The sequence below is a fragment of the Eulemur rufifrons genome, chromosome 7, assembly GCF_041146395.1.
Source record: "Eulemur rufifrons isolate Redbay chromosome 7, OSU_ERuf_1, whole genome shotgun sequence".
NCBI classification, from domain to species: Eukaryota; Metazoa; Chordata; class Mammalia; order Primates; family Lemuridae; genus Eulemur; species Eulemur rufifrons.
In genome coordinates this window covers 52,442,243-52,458,237 of record NC_090989.1, presented here as the reverse complement: position 1 = coordinate 52,458,237, position 15,995 = coordinate 52,442,243, and the positions used below count along the sequence as shown (strand labels likewise).

Here is a 15,995-nt window from a genome sequence, read left to right as displayed (position 1 = left end):
GATAATTCCTGTTAACTGTGTAGAGCACAGATGTTAAGAGTAAAACTAGAAGCAACCAAAACTAGAGAATCCAGTTAAAATTTTATTTCAGCTGTCCAGGCAAAAAAAGGGACAGGGCTGAAATCCAGGCAGCAGTAATGGGAATGGAAAAGTGAGAACAGAGACAATATTTATGAGGTAGAACCAAGAGTGGTTAGTATCTAACTGGATCTGAAGGTTGAAAACGAAGAGAGATTCTAGCTTGGGTGGCAAAGTTTCTTCATATACAACAGAGCATACTGTTTGTCAAATGAGAGAAACTAGGTCTGGTGGGGAGCAGAAAGATCAGTGCTGGGCAGGCTGAATTTGAAGTGGTTAGGGGTATGCCATTTGGGTACTGAAGTCTGTGGGATAACACTCCGAGGTGCCAATATACAGAAGGTGGTAAGACTAAGGGTGTGGATAAGATCACCAAACATTGAAGATCACCGAACATAGAGTGAAAAGAGAAGAGAATTCAAGGACTTTAATCTTTCACTCAATAAATGTTTACTGGGCACCTGCTATGAGCCAGGCAACTCTTCTAGGTGCTACAGATAGAGCAGTGAGCACACAAAGTCCTTGACTTCATGAAACAGAGGAGCAGCACAATCGGGCTTACATTTTGAAAAGATCCCTCTGGCTGCTTTGTTGAGAACAGACTGTAGGAGGGCAAGAGCAGAGGCAAGGAGAGAGAGAGAGGTAAATTCAATAATCTGCACTAGAAATGGTGGTGGCTTGGATCAAGGTGATAGAGCAGTAGGGAAGTGTTAAGAAGGGGTCACAATGAGAACACATTTTGAAGGGATAGCTGAGAGGATTTGCTGATTGATTTATGTGAAGCTAGAGCAAAATTAAGCAGGTAAGTATGAACTACAAGGTTTCAGGCCTGACAAACTGGAATGATGCAGTTGCCATTTACTGAGAAAGGAAAGATGAAGAAGGTTTGGAGAAGAAAAGCAAAAGCTTAGTTCTGAACACATTCAAACTGAGATTCCTAGTTGATATCTAAGTGGACATGTCAAGTAAATAGTCAGGACTATGAGTCCAGAGTTCAGGAGGGAGACAGAATGTAAGATTAGAGGCCCAGAGAACATCAACACCTGAGAGGAGAATAATGGAGGTGCTTCCTCCTAGGAAGGAAGAAATACAAATAGGAGAGAGTGCCCTCACGGAAACAGGAGCCGGCTTCAATGACCAAGTGATCAGTAATAGGTGCAAATGTGTCAGAAAAACCAAATTAAGTATAAACTTGGCAATTTCTTTGAATAGGAATGTCTTTCTCTGAAACAGGAAAGGCGGAAGGAAAGAGGAGAGAGACAAGTGCACAGGGGTGTGGAGAAAGCTGAAAGGGTCACTGCCTGTGGCCCCCATGTGCTCTGTGAAAGAGAAGTAAAGGTCACCAATGAGAATAACCTCGGAAGGTATCCAGAGATGATGTTTGAGAAACAGGCAAAAATGTCTATAATTCCTGCTGAAAGCCAAGAAAAAGAGACCGAATGAATGTTGAAGGCCTCAAAAATATTAAAAAACATGTTTATAAAATTTGTTGTGACACAAAATATATACTCATTTATTCTTCCATTCAGCGTATATCCATCCAATATCTACTATGTGCAAGGCACTATTCTCGGTTCCGGGGAAAGAGGAGAGGACAAGAGAGGCAAGGTCTCTGCTCTTATTGAGCTTCTGTTCTGCCCTGAGAAGACAGACATCAAAAGTACACAGCTAAACACATGGCAAAGAGCAGTAAGTACTATGAAGGAACTCCTCCGACTTGGAATGAGTTGGGTGGGAGGGATACTTGGAGATGATGAGGTCCCATCTCTCTGGGGAGGCAGATCTTGTGCTGAGAGCTGAATGATGGGAGGACGAGCCAGATGGGCCAAGACCTGGAGGAATGTGTGACTTCCTATAGTCACCTGCATGGTTGTGTGACTTTCTAAACAAGAGCCGGTTTCTCAGGCATGAGGCCATGATTGAAGGACTGAGGCACCACAGGGGCTTGGTACGGTGAGTACAGCCAGATGCCATGAAGGCCAAGAGAGCAGCTGAGACTGCTGATGGTGGCAGGGAAAGACCGGAAGTGAAGACAGAGGCCAGAGGAGCCACAGGATGGGTGCTGGGTGAATATATACACTTTTATGAATATCTCCATCTCACTGCATTTGAATATTACCTACAAATCATTAGTTAAGTGATAGAAATACTGTTTTAGAAGGATCTGTTTTAGTCTAAACTATTAGGAGGTTACTTTAAGAGCAACCAATAATTAGAATAAAAAGGTAAGGTAGTTAAATAGGATTCAAGTTATATAGACTTTTAGAAACACATCTTTCATAGTACCATTCATGTTCACTGTAGTTTCTATTACAGAATATTACGAGTGCTCAAATAAACTTGAGACTTCCATAGTAAATGCAGGACCTACTTTATCAATATCCTCCTCTTCGTCTTCCTCTTCCTCCTCCTCTGAAAAGTCAAGAAGTTTCTTTGCTAGCAATGGATGCCACTGAAGACACTTTCGTTTCGGTCGCTTTCCAGCCCCTTCTCCTTCTGCTGAATGATCTTTATTTCTATTACTGCCTTTCATTACTGTGACCTGCAGTGGGGGGGGGGGGGGGGGGGGCAAGGGGAGAAGCGAGATCAAAGTAAATTTGATTAAAATTAGTTTATTTAGCTCACTTAGCCTTAATTGGATTATAATTGTGATGACTAAGTTATCTACCAGCTCAGACATTTGCTGGACTCAGTGAGAATCCTAAGTACATAATCAAACATTCATTTCAGTGGGCGAAATTGAGCTAATAGAATTTGCCTTTTGTGGAATCTACTTCCTTCCACTCCATAACTTCAGAACTAAAAAGCCAAATAAGCTTTAGGATGATCACCATTGCCTTCACCTGTCCATATTTACTCAGGGCAGCGTTTCTCAGCTACCCAAGAGAGGATCCTGGAGGACGCCCCCAAGGGAGCACAAGCGCTCACAGAGGTCGCCCTCCACTCGTTCTCTGATAGCTCTATTGTACTGTAACAATTTACAGGAGTTTTGCCTTCTATAGCATGATAAATCTGTGCTTGTAATATTATAAAATGAGTGATTTGTAAGAATCAAATGTTTTAGATTTGAAATAAAACTATTTCATAAGATGACACACATTTGTCAAAACCTCTCTGTGTGCCACCTCCAAGAACCCACTACACAAACACACTGCAGGTCATTTAGCAGGCTGAGCACCCCGTGTCCATCTGTGATAAAACAAAGCAAAAATACCTTCATGTCTCTCCATTATATGTGCACGGCAATGTGGCAAAACAGTTTTGCTCCCTGGGCTTTATTTTTTTTTAAATGGGTAATTGGGTAAAACAGGTAAGAAATAACCAGGCTATGAATGTGACAAAATCTTTTAGAAAGCCCCAAAGCAACACATATTCATATTATATAGGTGAAAATAGCATAAAATGAGGCTTGCCCTCTCCATCATGCTCGGCCCCATTGTCCAGAGGTAACTACATATCAGTTTCTTCCACACTTTCTCACATTATTTTTTGATTTGTTATTTCTTATTCATTCATTCCAAGTAATATTAATATACAAATTACTGTTTACACATACACATTTACAAGAACAATACAGTTAAATGCCATCGATTTAAATGGTGCATGAATGCTGACAATTACAAATACAAATGCAGTTGCTGAAATCACCAGATAGTGGCCTTTTTGCTCAGTATACATCGGTCCAATGCCTTCAATGTGATACCATTAAACTTTTAAAGCCATATTAAAACTGAAACTGGGGTCAATGAACATTAGAATCAAGATTTACCTAGTTTTCAAGTCTTTGAGAAAATATGGTGTAGGTAAACTTATATGTCTTTCTTAATTATTTCTGATTTGGGGTAATGCTTACGTTTTCCTCACTTCAAAACCAAAAAATATTCACTAACGTTTTTTCCTAGAACTTGCATGACTTCACCTTAAACATTTAAATATTTGATCAATCTGGAATTCATTTTGATAAAAGGAGGTAAGAATCTAGTTTATTCTTTCCCCCCCCAAATAGCTAGCCAACTGTACCAAACCATTTATTAATAATGCAGCTTTTCACCATTCCTTTGGAATGACACTTTCATCCCACACTAAATTATCACATGTATGCGAATCTATTTCTGAATTCTCTCTGTTAATAATCATCTCCCTCCAACTGCTTGCCTATCCTTTGACCAATTTCGATGCCCTTAGAGACTACGTCATTCTATACCTTTTTTAAATATACAAATATATCAGTAAACATAGCCATTTAAAAATTTTAAGTTGTATATATTATGCTCTTCTCTCTGGGTCAATGAAGCTTGATTGTTCTCATTTTAAAATTATATAATGTTCCAAAATATGAATGTACCACAATTTACTCAATCAGTCCACCACTGATATATTATTTCTTGTGCTGTAATAAAAATCCTCATTTTAATGAAATAACTTTCTTAAAAAAAATCTTCATTTTGATAAAAATCCTCATTAATTTATTAAAAGCTACGTCCGGCCCACTACTAAACCCCCCTCCCAAAAAGGAAAAGAAAAATATGTTTCTGTGGCTTTCTTGCAAGAAACTCATGTTGAGTATCTGAAGCAATTACATGACTCCTGTGGCTGCCTCAGGAGTACAAGAAATTATTGAAAACTAAATGGAATTAGTTATCTGGTGTGCTCTTAATAAAGGAACAAAGATTTCCTGTGAATTGATAGACCATTTAACGATTCCCATTCTATCTACAAATAAAACTTGGCACAGGCAACCTGATTTCCAAAAATACCAATGCTATACAAAGAGAACAGAAAACACTGTTGTGGCTTATAAATCACTTCAGGATGAGATACTTGAATAGTAATTAAACCCATACTCGGGGCCCAATACTTCAAGAGATAACACATTTTTTTAAATAGTAAAATAAATCAACGGGAAACCTGTAAGCCAACCAGCTTCTATCAACTGGAGAGGGTAAAGTAATTGCCAGTGCCTGGAGAAAAATGTATCTTTGGCCGCGAGACTTAATTTTGCATGAACATGTATATATGTGTGTGCGCACATGTACACCTTTGTGTATACATGCAAAATTTCAATATTCAAAGAGAACACAGAATCTCAAGAATCAAATTAATGGGCAGTATATGTGACTTTTGGGTTCAAAATAATCACATTTATTTTCCCTAATTCTTTCCATGTAGTTCACATGCCACTGTGGATACAATGTTTGTCTTTTCTGATACTTCACAAATTAATCTCTTCCTACCCAGAAATGCACTAGAAAGACTCTGTTATTGCTAGATATACACTGCATTTTCCCTTGAATTATAACTATTTGGGTGCATCCTGCCTCCACTGCTTTTTCTTGATGGTGCAAGACTTTATCATGATACGCTCGGAAGGATCCTGGCACACCACAACATTGAGATCAGTTAATTGTGAGGGCTGCCACAAGCAACCATACAAACTCCTGTGCCAAACTGTGGTGATGATTCACTATTTTTATATACTACGGTGGCTTCAAAATTAACCACCATCTCTCTCATTTACCTGAATTCAGATATTCTTTCCTGAGTGGGGAAAAAAAGGGGGCTGAAAACTGTTTATAAGTCTGGTTCGCAGACAAAGGTGGCATGTGTTGCGTGAAACCACCAGCTACCTAGGCTTGGGGAAAAATAAGGTTGGCAACCCCTAGCACACGGCCTGGAACAAATAGGTATATTTTTAGCATAAACAAAGAGGAATATATAAGTGAATTAGACATGGCATACTTCAGATGAAATAATCCAGAAAACTATACTGTAACTGATCTAATAACTATGAAAGACCTCAAGCTATAAACTGGACACTAATAATTTGTAGTTATATAATTATTTAATTCCCTATAGATCTATTTTCAAACTATTAAAAGGAGGAAAAACAGTGAAGGGAAACGACGGTCCTGATTATCATTCAGAAGTGTGAGAAAGCAGGAGAGAAGAATGAAAAAAAGATAAAACAAAGTGAGAAAGACAAGGGCAAAGAAAGCATAATTTTGAGACAGTGTTACCAGTCATCTTACTTCAACAAAGAGGAGGAAAAATTGTTAATTTTTGACAGTGATAGAGGACCAATCTTGTAATTATTTTGCCACTAAAACCCCCACACATTTTAAAATTTTGCTTCTTGTTCTTGAACAAGAGCAAATTAAGCTAACAATCTATACACAGTAAATGAAGCAATTGGCGGGCTTTATTCAAAAGGGGTCATTCTTCCATTCTGCATTGCAACTCAGAATAATTGAAATCAGGTTATTTAACTATCAATGGACTGTGCTTGAAAGACTTAATATCATCAAGTCAGGCTGCTGAGACTGTCAAAGGAGGACATGAAGGTGCCTATCCAAAATACTGAATATTCATTTATCTTGTAAAAACAAAGCAACCCAAGTGTGCCCCCTTTCTATGACCCTAAACAGACATTCATTGTACTGAATTCAATGTAAATCAACTTGATAAATTAGGAAAAACTTCATCTAACTGTATTCTTCAAATGTAGCAAGCCCATTCATGATGACCTTTATTGAGATCAAACTCCATGAGAAGTTTAAAGAAAGATTGTAGAAGAAAACAGTACAAAGCAAACACCATATTTAATAAAAGAAAAAAAAAGACATTGGTGTCTGACAGATCTCATTTAGAATCCTGCCTCTAACACTTAACAACTAGTTGGAAAGTTATTGTGATGATCTTTCCTCACGTTAAAACTCTACTGTGAGAACACACATATAATACCCAGCACAGTGCCTAGATGGTTCTCACTCAATGCTGGTAAACTGCCCCTTTACTCACAAGCTTTTGAGGGAGCGTGGGTTTAACAGGTAGGTTCTGCTCACTTAAACTCAGCCTAATATGCTGTTCAAGAGAGAGCACAGATGCTTCCCATTTAACAGTGGTCCATGTACTTCCCGGATGATATAATCTGCAGCCTCAGAAACTGAAAAAAAAAAGATGAAGAGTTTCCTTTCCTTTGAGTGATATTACAGTCAGAAACAGTGCCTTGGCCCTGTTTGTGAATAAGGTTCTCATAGTCTTTGTCTTGCCTGACAAATTAAGCAATCTGTACACTTCAGTCCTTAGAACATTAGTGTGAATTTAACTCTGTGTCACAGTGATATTTCAGAGTCTAAACTGTTTCCTAAATGTCCAGTAAAACCCCATTCAAATCTTAGTCATGGAAATTCAGACCCAATGAAATAAATAGCAGAAGGTGCAGTTAGACAACCATATACTCTAACCACAGGTAAGGTCTCTCCTAGGTCCAACTAAGACTGCAAAGCTTAACGGCTTTCTCCAGAGTCTACAGAGGAAAAACCAGCTCCCCCAAAACTGTAGAAAGTGGCAACTCCAGTAGTTCCAAACAAATTGGACCCACCTGCTTTCAACCCTTCCAGGGAAGTTCTGCTGCTTTCAAGCCACTCCCTGCTTTCAGTGTCTCAGGGGGCCCTGCTATCAAGAAGACAGCAAACACCTCAACTCTGAAGACTTGCTCCTCCTCACCATCAAATTCTCTCAAAGTTCCCATCCTCCAAGGCCCAGGTCAAATATCCCTTCCTTTCTGTGAAAGCCCTAACTTGAAGTTCATCATTCTTTGCTCTGAGCTTTGATACATACTTGCTTTCGTTAGGTCAAGAACTTATCACAGTGTTTTACTAACCCTCACCCTTGCTATGGTTTGAACGTGTCCCTCAAAGTTCCTGCGTTGGAAACTTAATCCCCGATGCAACAATGTTGGGAGGTGATTAGGTTATGAGGGCTCTTCTCTCATGAATGGATTATCATTATTGCGGGAGTGGGTTAGTTATCACAAGAGTGTGTTTGTTATAAAAGCAAGTTTGGCCCCCTCTTGCTCTCTCATTCTCACCCTCACTTGCCTTTCTGCCATGGGATGACGCAGCATGAAAGCCTTTGTTTGGTCTTGTACTTCCCAGCCTCCGGAACTGTGAGCCAAATAAATTTCTGTTCGTTATAAATTACTCAGTCTGTGGTATTCCTGTTATAGCAGCATAAAATGGACTAAGACACCCCCACCCACCCCCAGTAGGTTGTGACCTTCAGAGGGCAGGTACCATGGTTTCCTTTTCCATCTCAGTGCCTAGCACTGAACCTGGCACACAGCAGTCCCTGAAAAAGGTATTTATTGGCTTAGAACTTCCTCATCTACTACTTAACTACATATAACTTCCCAGAATGACATCTCATAATAATTTTTAAAAGAATACTAATATACAACTAACATTAATTATTTAATTGCTACATACTTAATATTCACTATCTCATGTAATCCTCACAAGAACACTCTGAGGCAGGTACTACTATGAATTCCAGTTGAAGAAACTGAGGGCTAAGTAACTTGCCCGGGGTAACACAGTTAGCAGGTGGAAAAGCTGGGACTGGACCCAGGAAGCCTAACTCAAACAGCCTAAATGCTTACCTAGGAAAAGGAGCTCTAATATAAAGCCCTTCCATCTGTCAACACTCTGAGCATTTCCGTAGAACAAATAGCTTATAGGCCATGAAAATACCAAAAGGGAGCGCTGAGGGGCTGCTAAGGGAACACTTCCAAGGATTCATGGCAGAAAAGTAAGTACACATCTCTGATGACTCCAAGTGACAATTAAATTAGATTAACTCTAAAACTCTTGGTAGATAAAAGCCCTACAAGTACTAATCATTATTATTTATTGTAATTCTAATGATAAGTCTAACAGATTAAATGAAAAATATCTCATTCAATAAAGTAATACTCTCATTTTAGAAGCAATTCAGTCACTCTTCATGCAAAGAGTGTCTTTAAATATGCTCCTTATTGAAAAGCAGCTCTTCAAGTTGAAACTTTAACTCTGTCAAGATGTTATCGATACGCTCTTCATGAATACTAATAAAGCACACAATACTCAAGGAAGGGCATAGCTATACTGGCAGTTCTGGTCCCTCTGCCCTTATCTCATAAAGAAATATATATTTTTATGATCTCTAATATCTGTACTCTATGATACTTAGCCTTGAAACAGCTTAATTCGGCTCTCAAAATGGAATGCTGCTCTAAGATGCAGATAGAGACAAAAGCTTCCTTGAAAGAGATAAGGCACCAAAAGAGGTGGCTTAGGGGGGAAAAGCTATATACCTAGAGAATTCAGTAACAGGCTAGGATGTGTTCCCCACCGTACCCTCCAAAAACACAACCTTTACTCTCCTTTACATTTTTAATCAGAAAGTCACCAAATTCCTGTTCTGCAACAGGCCTAGCAAAAAAGTGTTTGCCTCTTTCAGTTTATAAATTAACAAAGGTTTTTTATTATATGCATTTATTACATGGTTAGGTTATAATTATCATATTGACAAGAAGCTAAAGCATAATAAGATAAGCTCACGGGAGCCTCCTCCTCCTTTACTGTCAATGCAGTTGAACACATTTATTGATCACTTGGTGAGCTATACTCCGTAAGAGTGAAGTGTCCAACCTTACCTCCCATTCAACTCACCTCCTGCTGGGCTGGTGTCTGCCCTGCTCTCCACACCTGCCATGTGCTTCTGCGCTGTCCTTTCTCTGCTCTCCCAGGCCTGCAAACCGTCCCCCACACCCCCATTCTCACTTTCTATGCAAGGCCTCTCTGAACACCCATTTCTAAAAAGCTGTATTTGTCCCAGCTCATGTCTCTTTTCTTTCTGAGCACCTTTTAAAATCACCGCAACACATAATGGCTGTGCCATATTTTTTGACACTTGATTGCATGACAATTATCATTTTCCTGTACAATGTATGTATAATGATTTCATGTGAATTCCTCCCACAGAGACCCTTGAGGGTAATGAACATGCCAGATGCTTTTTTTGGATCTGTCAGAGCAAAGATCTCTGTGCTACAGAGGGAATAGATATTCAGCGAATATGTGGAGAATTGAACACAGAAACAATACTTCTCTGCTTTCTTATTATGCTTTTCTTCATGTTGTTTTGTTAGAAGACAGAAGAGACGTAAGACTTGGAAAAAAATATACAGAGAAGGAATAATAAGCACCAGCCAGGAAAAGTTGTTCAGGAGGGGAGGAGAGAAAGAAAAGAAACAAACAAATTTCCAAGGTGATGTGATAAATATAATAAAATCAAAGTCACTTCCAAACACTGCTGTCTAAAATATTTTCCAGTGGCATTATTCCCTTCTCTGGCTATTTGTCAATGACTTTCATTATTCTCTTAAAATAGAGTACTTCAGCTCACTGGCTGGCTTATACTTTCATAACTGGTCCATTACATAAACCCCAACACTAAACTCATCCAACCATTTTTCTTCTCTAGGTCTATCCCCAGGTTTCTGGCTGCCCCTGTGGCCTGGTACTACTCTACTACAAACGTTTTCTAGTTGGTCTTGAGTGCTCCCTGGCAATCCTTTTTACTTGTCTTATTCAGTTATATTCCCAATCCAACAGTGCCCATTATAAATTCTCAGTTTCTCTTCAGCTCCTACTGATGATGAGTGAGGAAGAACGTGGATAATGATAGCTAGACATATACACTGCTTCCTATGGGCCAGAGCTGAGCTTATATTTATTAACTCTCTTAACTCACAAGCCTAAGAAGTAGGTACTTTATTATCCTCTTTCTATATAAAACTGAGGCACAGATAACATATATTCTGATTCTTTCGGTTTATAAATTAACAAAGGTTTTTATCATATGTACTTGTTACGTGGGTGGAACATAGTCACTACACTGGCAAGAACTGGAAGCAAGAGAAGACGAGCTCATGGAGTTTCCTCATTTATTGTCAATGCAGCTGAATATATTTTTCCTGATTACTTGGTGAGCTATGAATTATGTTCATACATCACACCACTAGCACATAACTGGTAGAGCCAGTATTTGAACTCAGAAGTTCTAGCTTCAGAGTCTGGTTTTTGACCATTATATAATATTGTTTTATCACAATAAAATTTATTGAACATTTGCTATATACTGAACACTTTGTGTGAATTAATTTTTTTAACCCTTAATATAACTCCTGAAGAAAGTTACTATTATGAAGAAACTAAGAATGACAAAGCTTATGCAGGATGCCCAAGGTCACTTTGCCAGCAGGTGGATGGGGCCAGGATTCTAACCAAAGTCTTCTATCCCCTGAGCCCAAGCTTTCAATCACTTCTCCATACTATCCTCCCCACCCCATCTAGTCACTCTAAGAATCCTCCCAAATTCCCACCTTGCCTACCAATTTAAAAACTTATTTCTTTTCTTCTGTTTTCTCTTAAAGGCAGAGATTCAAGGTCAACTCCTTACCTTCCTTAACCCCCAATCTGTGCTTTTCCTTCCTGCTATCTTGAGTCGTTAGACTTTTAGTTTCTTTGATGAACTGTCAATAGTTCTTTCTACACCAATAGCTTCTCTTGCAGTCTATAAACAATCTGAAGTCTAAAGCCCTGTGTGAATTCCCACTTTCCTTTAGTCCTCTTTCTTTGTACAAATTGGCCTCTGGCCATCAGGCTAGGAGGGGATTGCCTAATGCAGCTAGCACCTAAGAACTGGCCTGCCTGGTACCGTCACCTGTTCATGGCACCCACCTTGTACTTCAAGTCACTAAGTGACTTGGTTCCTAATATTCTTGGTTCTAAAACTCAGGGTTAATTTCCTAGAAAGCACTTACAACTTATTCCAACCTCACCATAGGTTGTGGCTTCTCTACCTCAATATGATTCACGCATCTTTGATTTCTAGCCTCTCAGAGAAAATATTTTGTCTGGGCCAGGCCTCTGCCTCCCCCTGTATCTCTGAGGAGTTATGCCAGAGCCTGGTGAATAGGAACTTTCTTTCCTTTCACATAAACACCTGGAAAGCGTATACAGTCATATACAGGAAACTTATATAGGTAATAGACAGATATTTTTTCGATTTTCTCTCCATAGACTGAAATCACTGCAACTGGCTGCTTACCCCAACATTTAATGAGTCTCACCAAGATCTTTCCCTTCTACTCTTACATACGGTCTATCCCTCTCCATCCCCACTGGGCTGGTTCAGCAGTCTGGTCTTCTCATCCATAGCTGCACACACCTATCTGCTCATGCCCTTCTCCTGTATGGAGCATCTTTAATCGTCCCTCGATGGACTAAGGAAAAACTCCATGCTCCTTCCTTCACATTAACATGCAAGACTCTTCCTAGCCTAGTCCCTGCTCACCTTTCCGGCTGGTGTTTCTTCACTCCATTCTCACTCTCAAAGCTCTACCCACCGTGAGCCACAAGCCATCTCTCAGAACTTGCCATGCACTCCCGCTTCCTGGCATCTGACTGCTGTTTCCTTCCAGCAGAACTCTTGTCCCTGCTTCAGGGGTTACTTTGGATCTCACCTCAAGCCTCTGCTGGTCCTTTCTAGTCTGAGAGAAATGTCTCCACAGCACCCTACACTTAATAGACCACACTGAAATGGACTGTTTCCTTCTTTATATCACATTTGACTGTGACAGATAACAGGGGCTGCATCATGTTCACTATGGTATCTCTGGGGCCCAGCACAGAGCCAGGCGCACTGCAGGCAAATACTTACCGAATGAATGCAGTCCATGCCTACCGTCCTTATTCCTTCTCACTCGCCACTGCTTCTTTTCTAGGCCATCTTTGCCATGCCCTGCTCTGTGACCCTCCATTTCAGAAATTCCTAGCATCTACTCAAACTGCCAAACTAAAACACCTGTGATTTTACTTATTTAGAATAGTTTTTATGCAACAGATATGATGAGAGAATGACTCTCAGTGAATAAATAATTCTGGATTCACAAGAGAAATAATTATCCATTCCCTATTCTCCTGTACCCATCACTGAACACTGATTATTTAATCTTCTCTGCTCCAGTTTACATACAGCCCTTTGAATTTTAAGAGTGATCACAGATATTTTAAAAAGAGCTATCTGCCAGGTGCGGTGGCACACACCTGTAATCCCAGCACTTTGGGAGACTGAGGCAGGAGGATGGCTTGAGGCCAGGAGTTCTAGACCAGCCTGAGCAACATAGCTCAGCCTATGCTTTTTATAGAGATCCCGTCTCTATAAAAAATAGAAAAATTAGTCAAGTGTGATGATGATAGTGCAGTCTCAGCTACTTGAGAGGCTGAGGCAGGAGGATCGCTTGAGCCCAGGAGTTTGAGGTTGCAAGGAGCTATGATGATGGTATGGCACTCTAGCCTGGGCAACAGAGCAAGATCCTGTCTCCCCCCAACCAAAAAAAAGAGCAGATATACTAAATTTCATCTAAAATGATAAAAGTTTAAAAGAATCATTTTTTCTACACTTATTGTTTTTAACGTTTAAAAATAATAAAAAATGTTTTCCATCATTCTGATCTCTAATTTTATTAATAATTTTTTAAAAGACCCTAGAAACAAATTAAAAATCAACAGTCTATAATATCACCGACTGAAATCTTTTTCTTAAGCTAATATTCTTAACTCTAAAAAGATGGCAAATAACTTTAAAGAGACAGCTAAATTTGCTTCACTTTATAAAACAAAACTTCTCAGTCTTAATGGTTGCAAAACAAAAGTATTTGTTTTTCCCAAAAGTAAAAGAGAATTAATATTTCTTATTTTTAGTAGCATAGTGTTTATTGAAGTAGCTTATCCTAGCTTCTGCAATGCCCACCTGCTATACACTTTGGCACACTAAAATTGAGTTAACTCATCATTTACTAGATTACAAATTACATAAAGGTAGAGTGTTGCTTATCTTTATATTCTCAAATGCTTAGAATACTGCCTTGAATATGTGTATTTAATAAACAGTGCTTGAAAATACAGGAATTTAATCATTTTATATCAGTCTTCACATCTGCCAAGGAAATTAGCATCCAGAGGGTGCTATGATTCATTTATATTTTCTATATAACGGGACTTAGGCAGAAAACCATTTGTTTTTTACTTGTTTCATGCTTGGTGAAATTTTTTTCTGAAGTATATTCCAGTTTCCTGACTTAATAATGTGACACAAAATATTAATATAAGTGTTTACTTGATGATTCGGAGTCATAACAGTGCTCCATCAAGATCACTAATAATTCCTTCTGTACTTCGTTCAGGTGTTACTTATTTTCCTTTTAGGTTTTGGACTGAATGTGCTCTAATCCCAGGGCCAACTACTGAAAACTTATTTCTGTTTGTTAAATGTATTAAATTTATGGCATTTGTTTACAACAGATTCTTCACTTCTAAGAATTATCAAAACAACCAGTTCCTATTTGTATATTATTTGCTTGCCTTTTTTCCTTTTTAAAAACTACTTAAGTGAGAATATAAAGAACTAGAGGTTTTGATATGACCTGAAATTCCTTCCTCCCATTTTTCCCTCAGTGCACAGTATGAGACTGTTGTGAGGCTACACCCACAAGATGTGTATTTACTGAGGCATCTCAGAGTATTTTTCTTACAGCCCAATTTGCTTAAATCTGCTCTCTCTGCTGGCCGAATTTTTATCATCTAGCATCCTATTTAAATATAAAGGCAATGCTTTATAGTATTAAAAAAACCCTCCTCTATACAATAATTATAAAGCATACAAACCTGGAAAATCACTTAAGAAGTTCTTCTACATCATTGAGACATGTTGTTACCTGATTTTAGGGAGAAGCAATCATGCAAGTATTGAGTTAAAACCAAGAATTTTCTAATTTAATATCATTTTTCCCCTAAGCAAGATTCTTAACTCTACTAAAACCATTTTTCATTAATTCAATCCCTTTCTACCTGCAATGTCCGCAGTACTTTCTGATGAGTATCTAACGATGCCTTTCCATAGTTACACAATGGCATTATGTCAAGGGGACCAGAGGGAGGGAGTGCTCTCACTTAGGCAGTGATCTGTCAGGGCCACAAGAATTAACGGTAGAATATATAATCAACAACAGAGACTATAGTGCTACCAGTGAGCTCATACTGTTTTTATTTCACCTTCTTTTTCAAAGATGGATTATAATATAGCAAAATCATATTTCTGATATGTAAGAAATTCTGTGTTTTAACTTTTATAATAAAGCACTTTATAATATAGAATTTGAGTACACTTCATTAATAAGTTAGAAATATATTTCCTACTATGAAAAAGCAGTACTGCCATTAAACGCCCCCCCAGGCTACATTAATTGCTACTTTCCAATTATGTACCACTTTATGACTTACAAAGCCTTTATTGAACACATTTGTTTACTTAATATTATAAAATCCTGCGAAGTGGCTATAATTATGCCCATTTTACAGCTAAGTGAGAGGAGCCTCAGAGAGATTTACATAATCTTTACAATGCCATTAAGGGGCAAACTAGGGACACAGCCTATAAAGGCTCTGGACTTTATGCCCAAAACACAGGTACTTTCTTTCACCTAATTGTATCACTGATTTTAGTTTTTAATCAATACATTTACTTTGAGAGAAAAAGTAATTCCATTTTACAAGCCTTTTTGGCATTTAATTAGTGTCTCTCAGTATTTACTTTAGAAGATTCCCAAATTTCCACTCATATTTCAAAATAGTCCTTCATATAAATTTAGACGTAATATATTGGGAGAGTGAGGGAATCAGAATCAGGAAACAAACAGCACATGTATCTGTGACTCAATGTGCTTTTCTTCACTTTGCATTTTGTAAATATTGATGTTGCAGCTCTTAAAGTACTCTCAGAAGTCGTTTGTTATGACTGACAGCCCATGAGTGCTGTGTCTTTCAAAACAAATATGCTTTATTGATAGAAAGCACAGGCATCTCCATCTCATTTTTTCTGAGAGGCAGGGGTGGAACAAACAACATGACTTCTTAACATTTTAACTAAATTCAGAATTCTGCATTGAACACAATATGCAGGTTACAGTTTAACAGATACTATGAAAGCTTGTCATTTCCATAAGCGACACAGCACATAAGGGAAAGGCACTC

The 15,995-nt window shown here is 38.5% G+C and overlaps 1 protein-coding gene across 5 annotated transcripts in view; it reads right to left on the bottom strand.

The window, feature by feature from the left end:
- BBX (BBX high mobility group box domain containing) overlaps positions 1 to 15,995 on the bottom strand; it is a 264,448-nt gene that overhangs the window by 94,290 nt on the left and 154,163 nt on the right. For 4 of the 5 annotated variants that reach the window (XM_069475077.1, XM_069475078.1, XM_069475079.1 and 1 more), the window contains exon 4: positions 2,450 to 2,620. In XM_069475077.1, coding sequence (XP_069331178.1) covers positions 2,450 to 2,611 — 162 coding nt within the window. In that variant the 5' untranslated portion in view covers positions 2,612 to 2,620. Of the gene's footprint in view, positions 1 to 2,449; positions 2,621 to 6,876; positions 6,888 to 15,995 lie in introns of those variants that run through there. The other variant, XM_069475076.1, reaches the window with a different exon arrangement.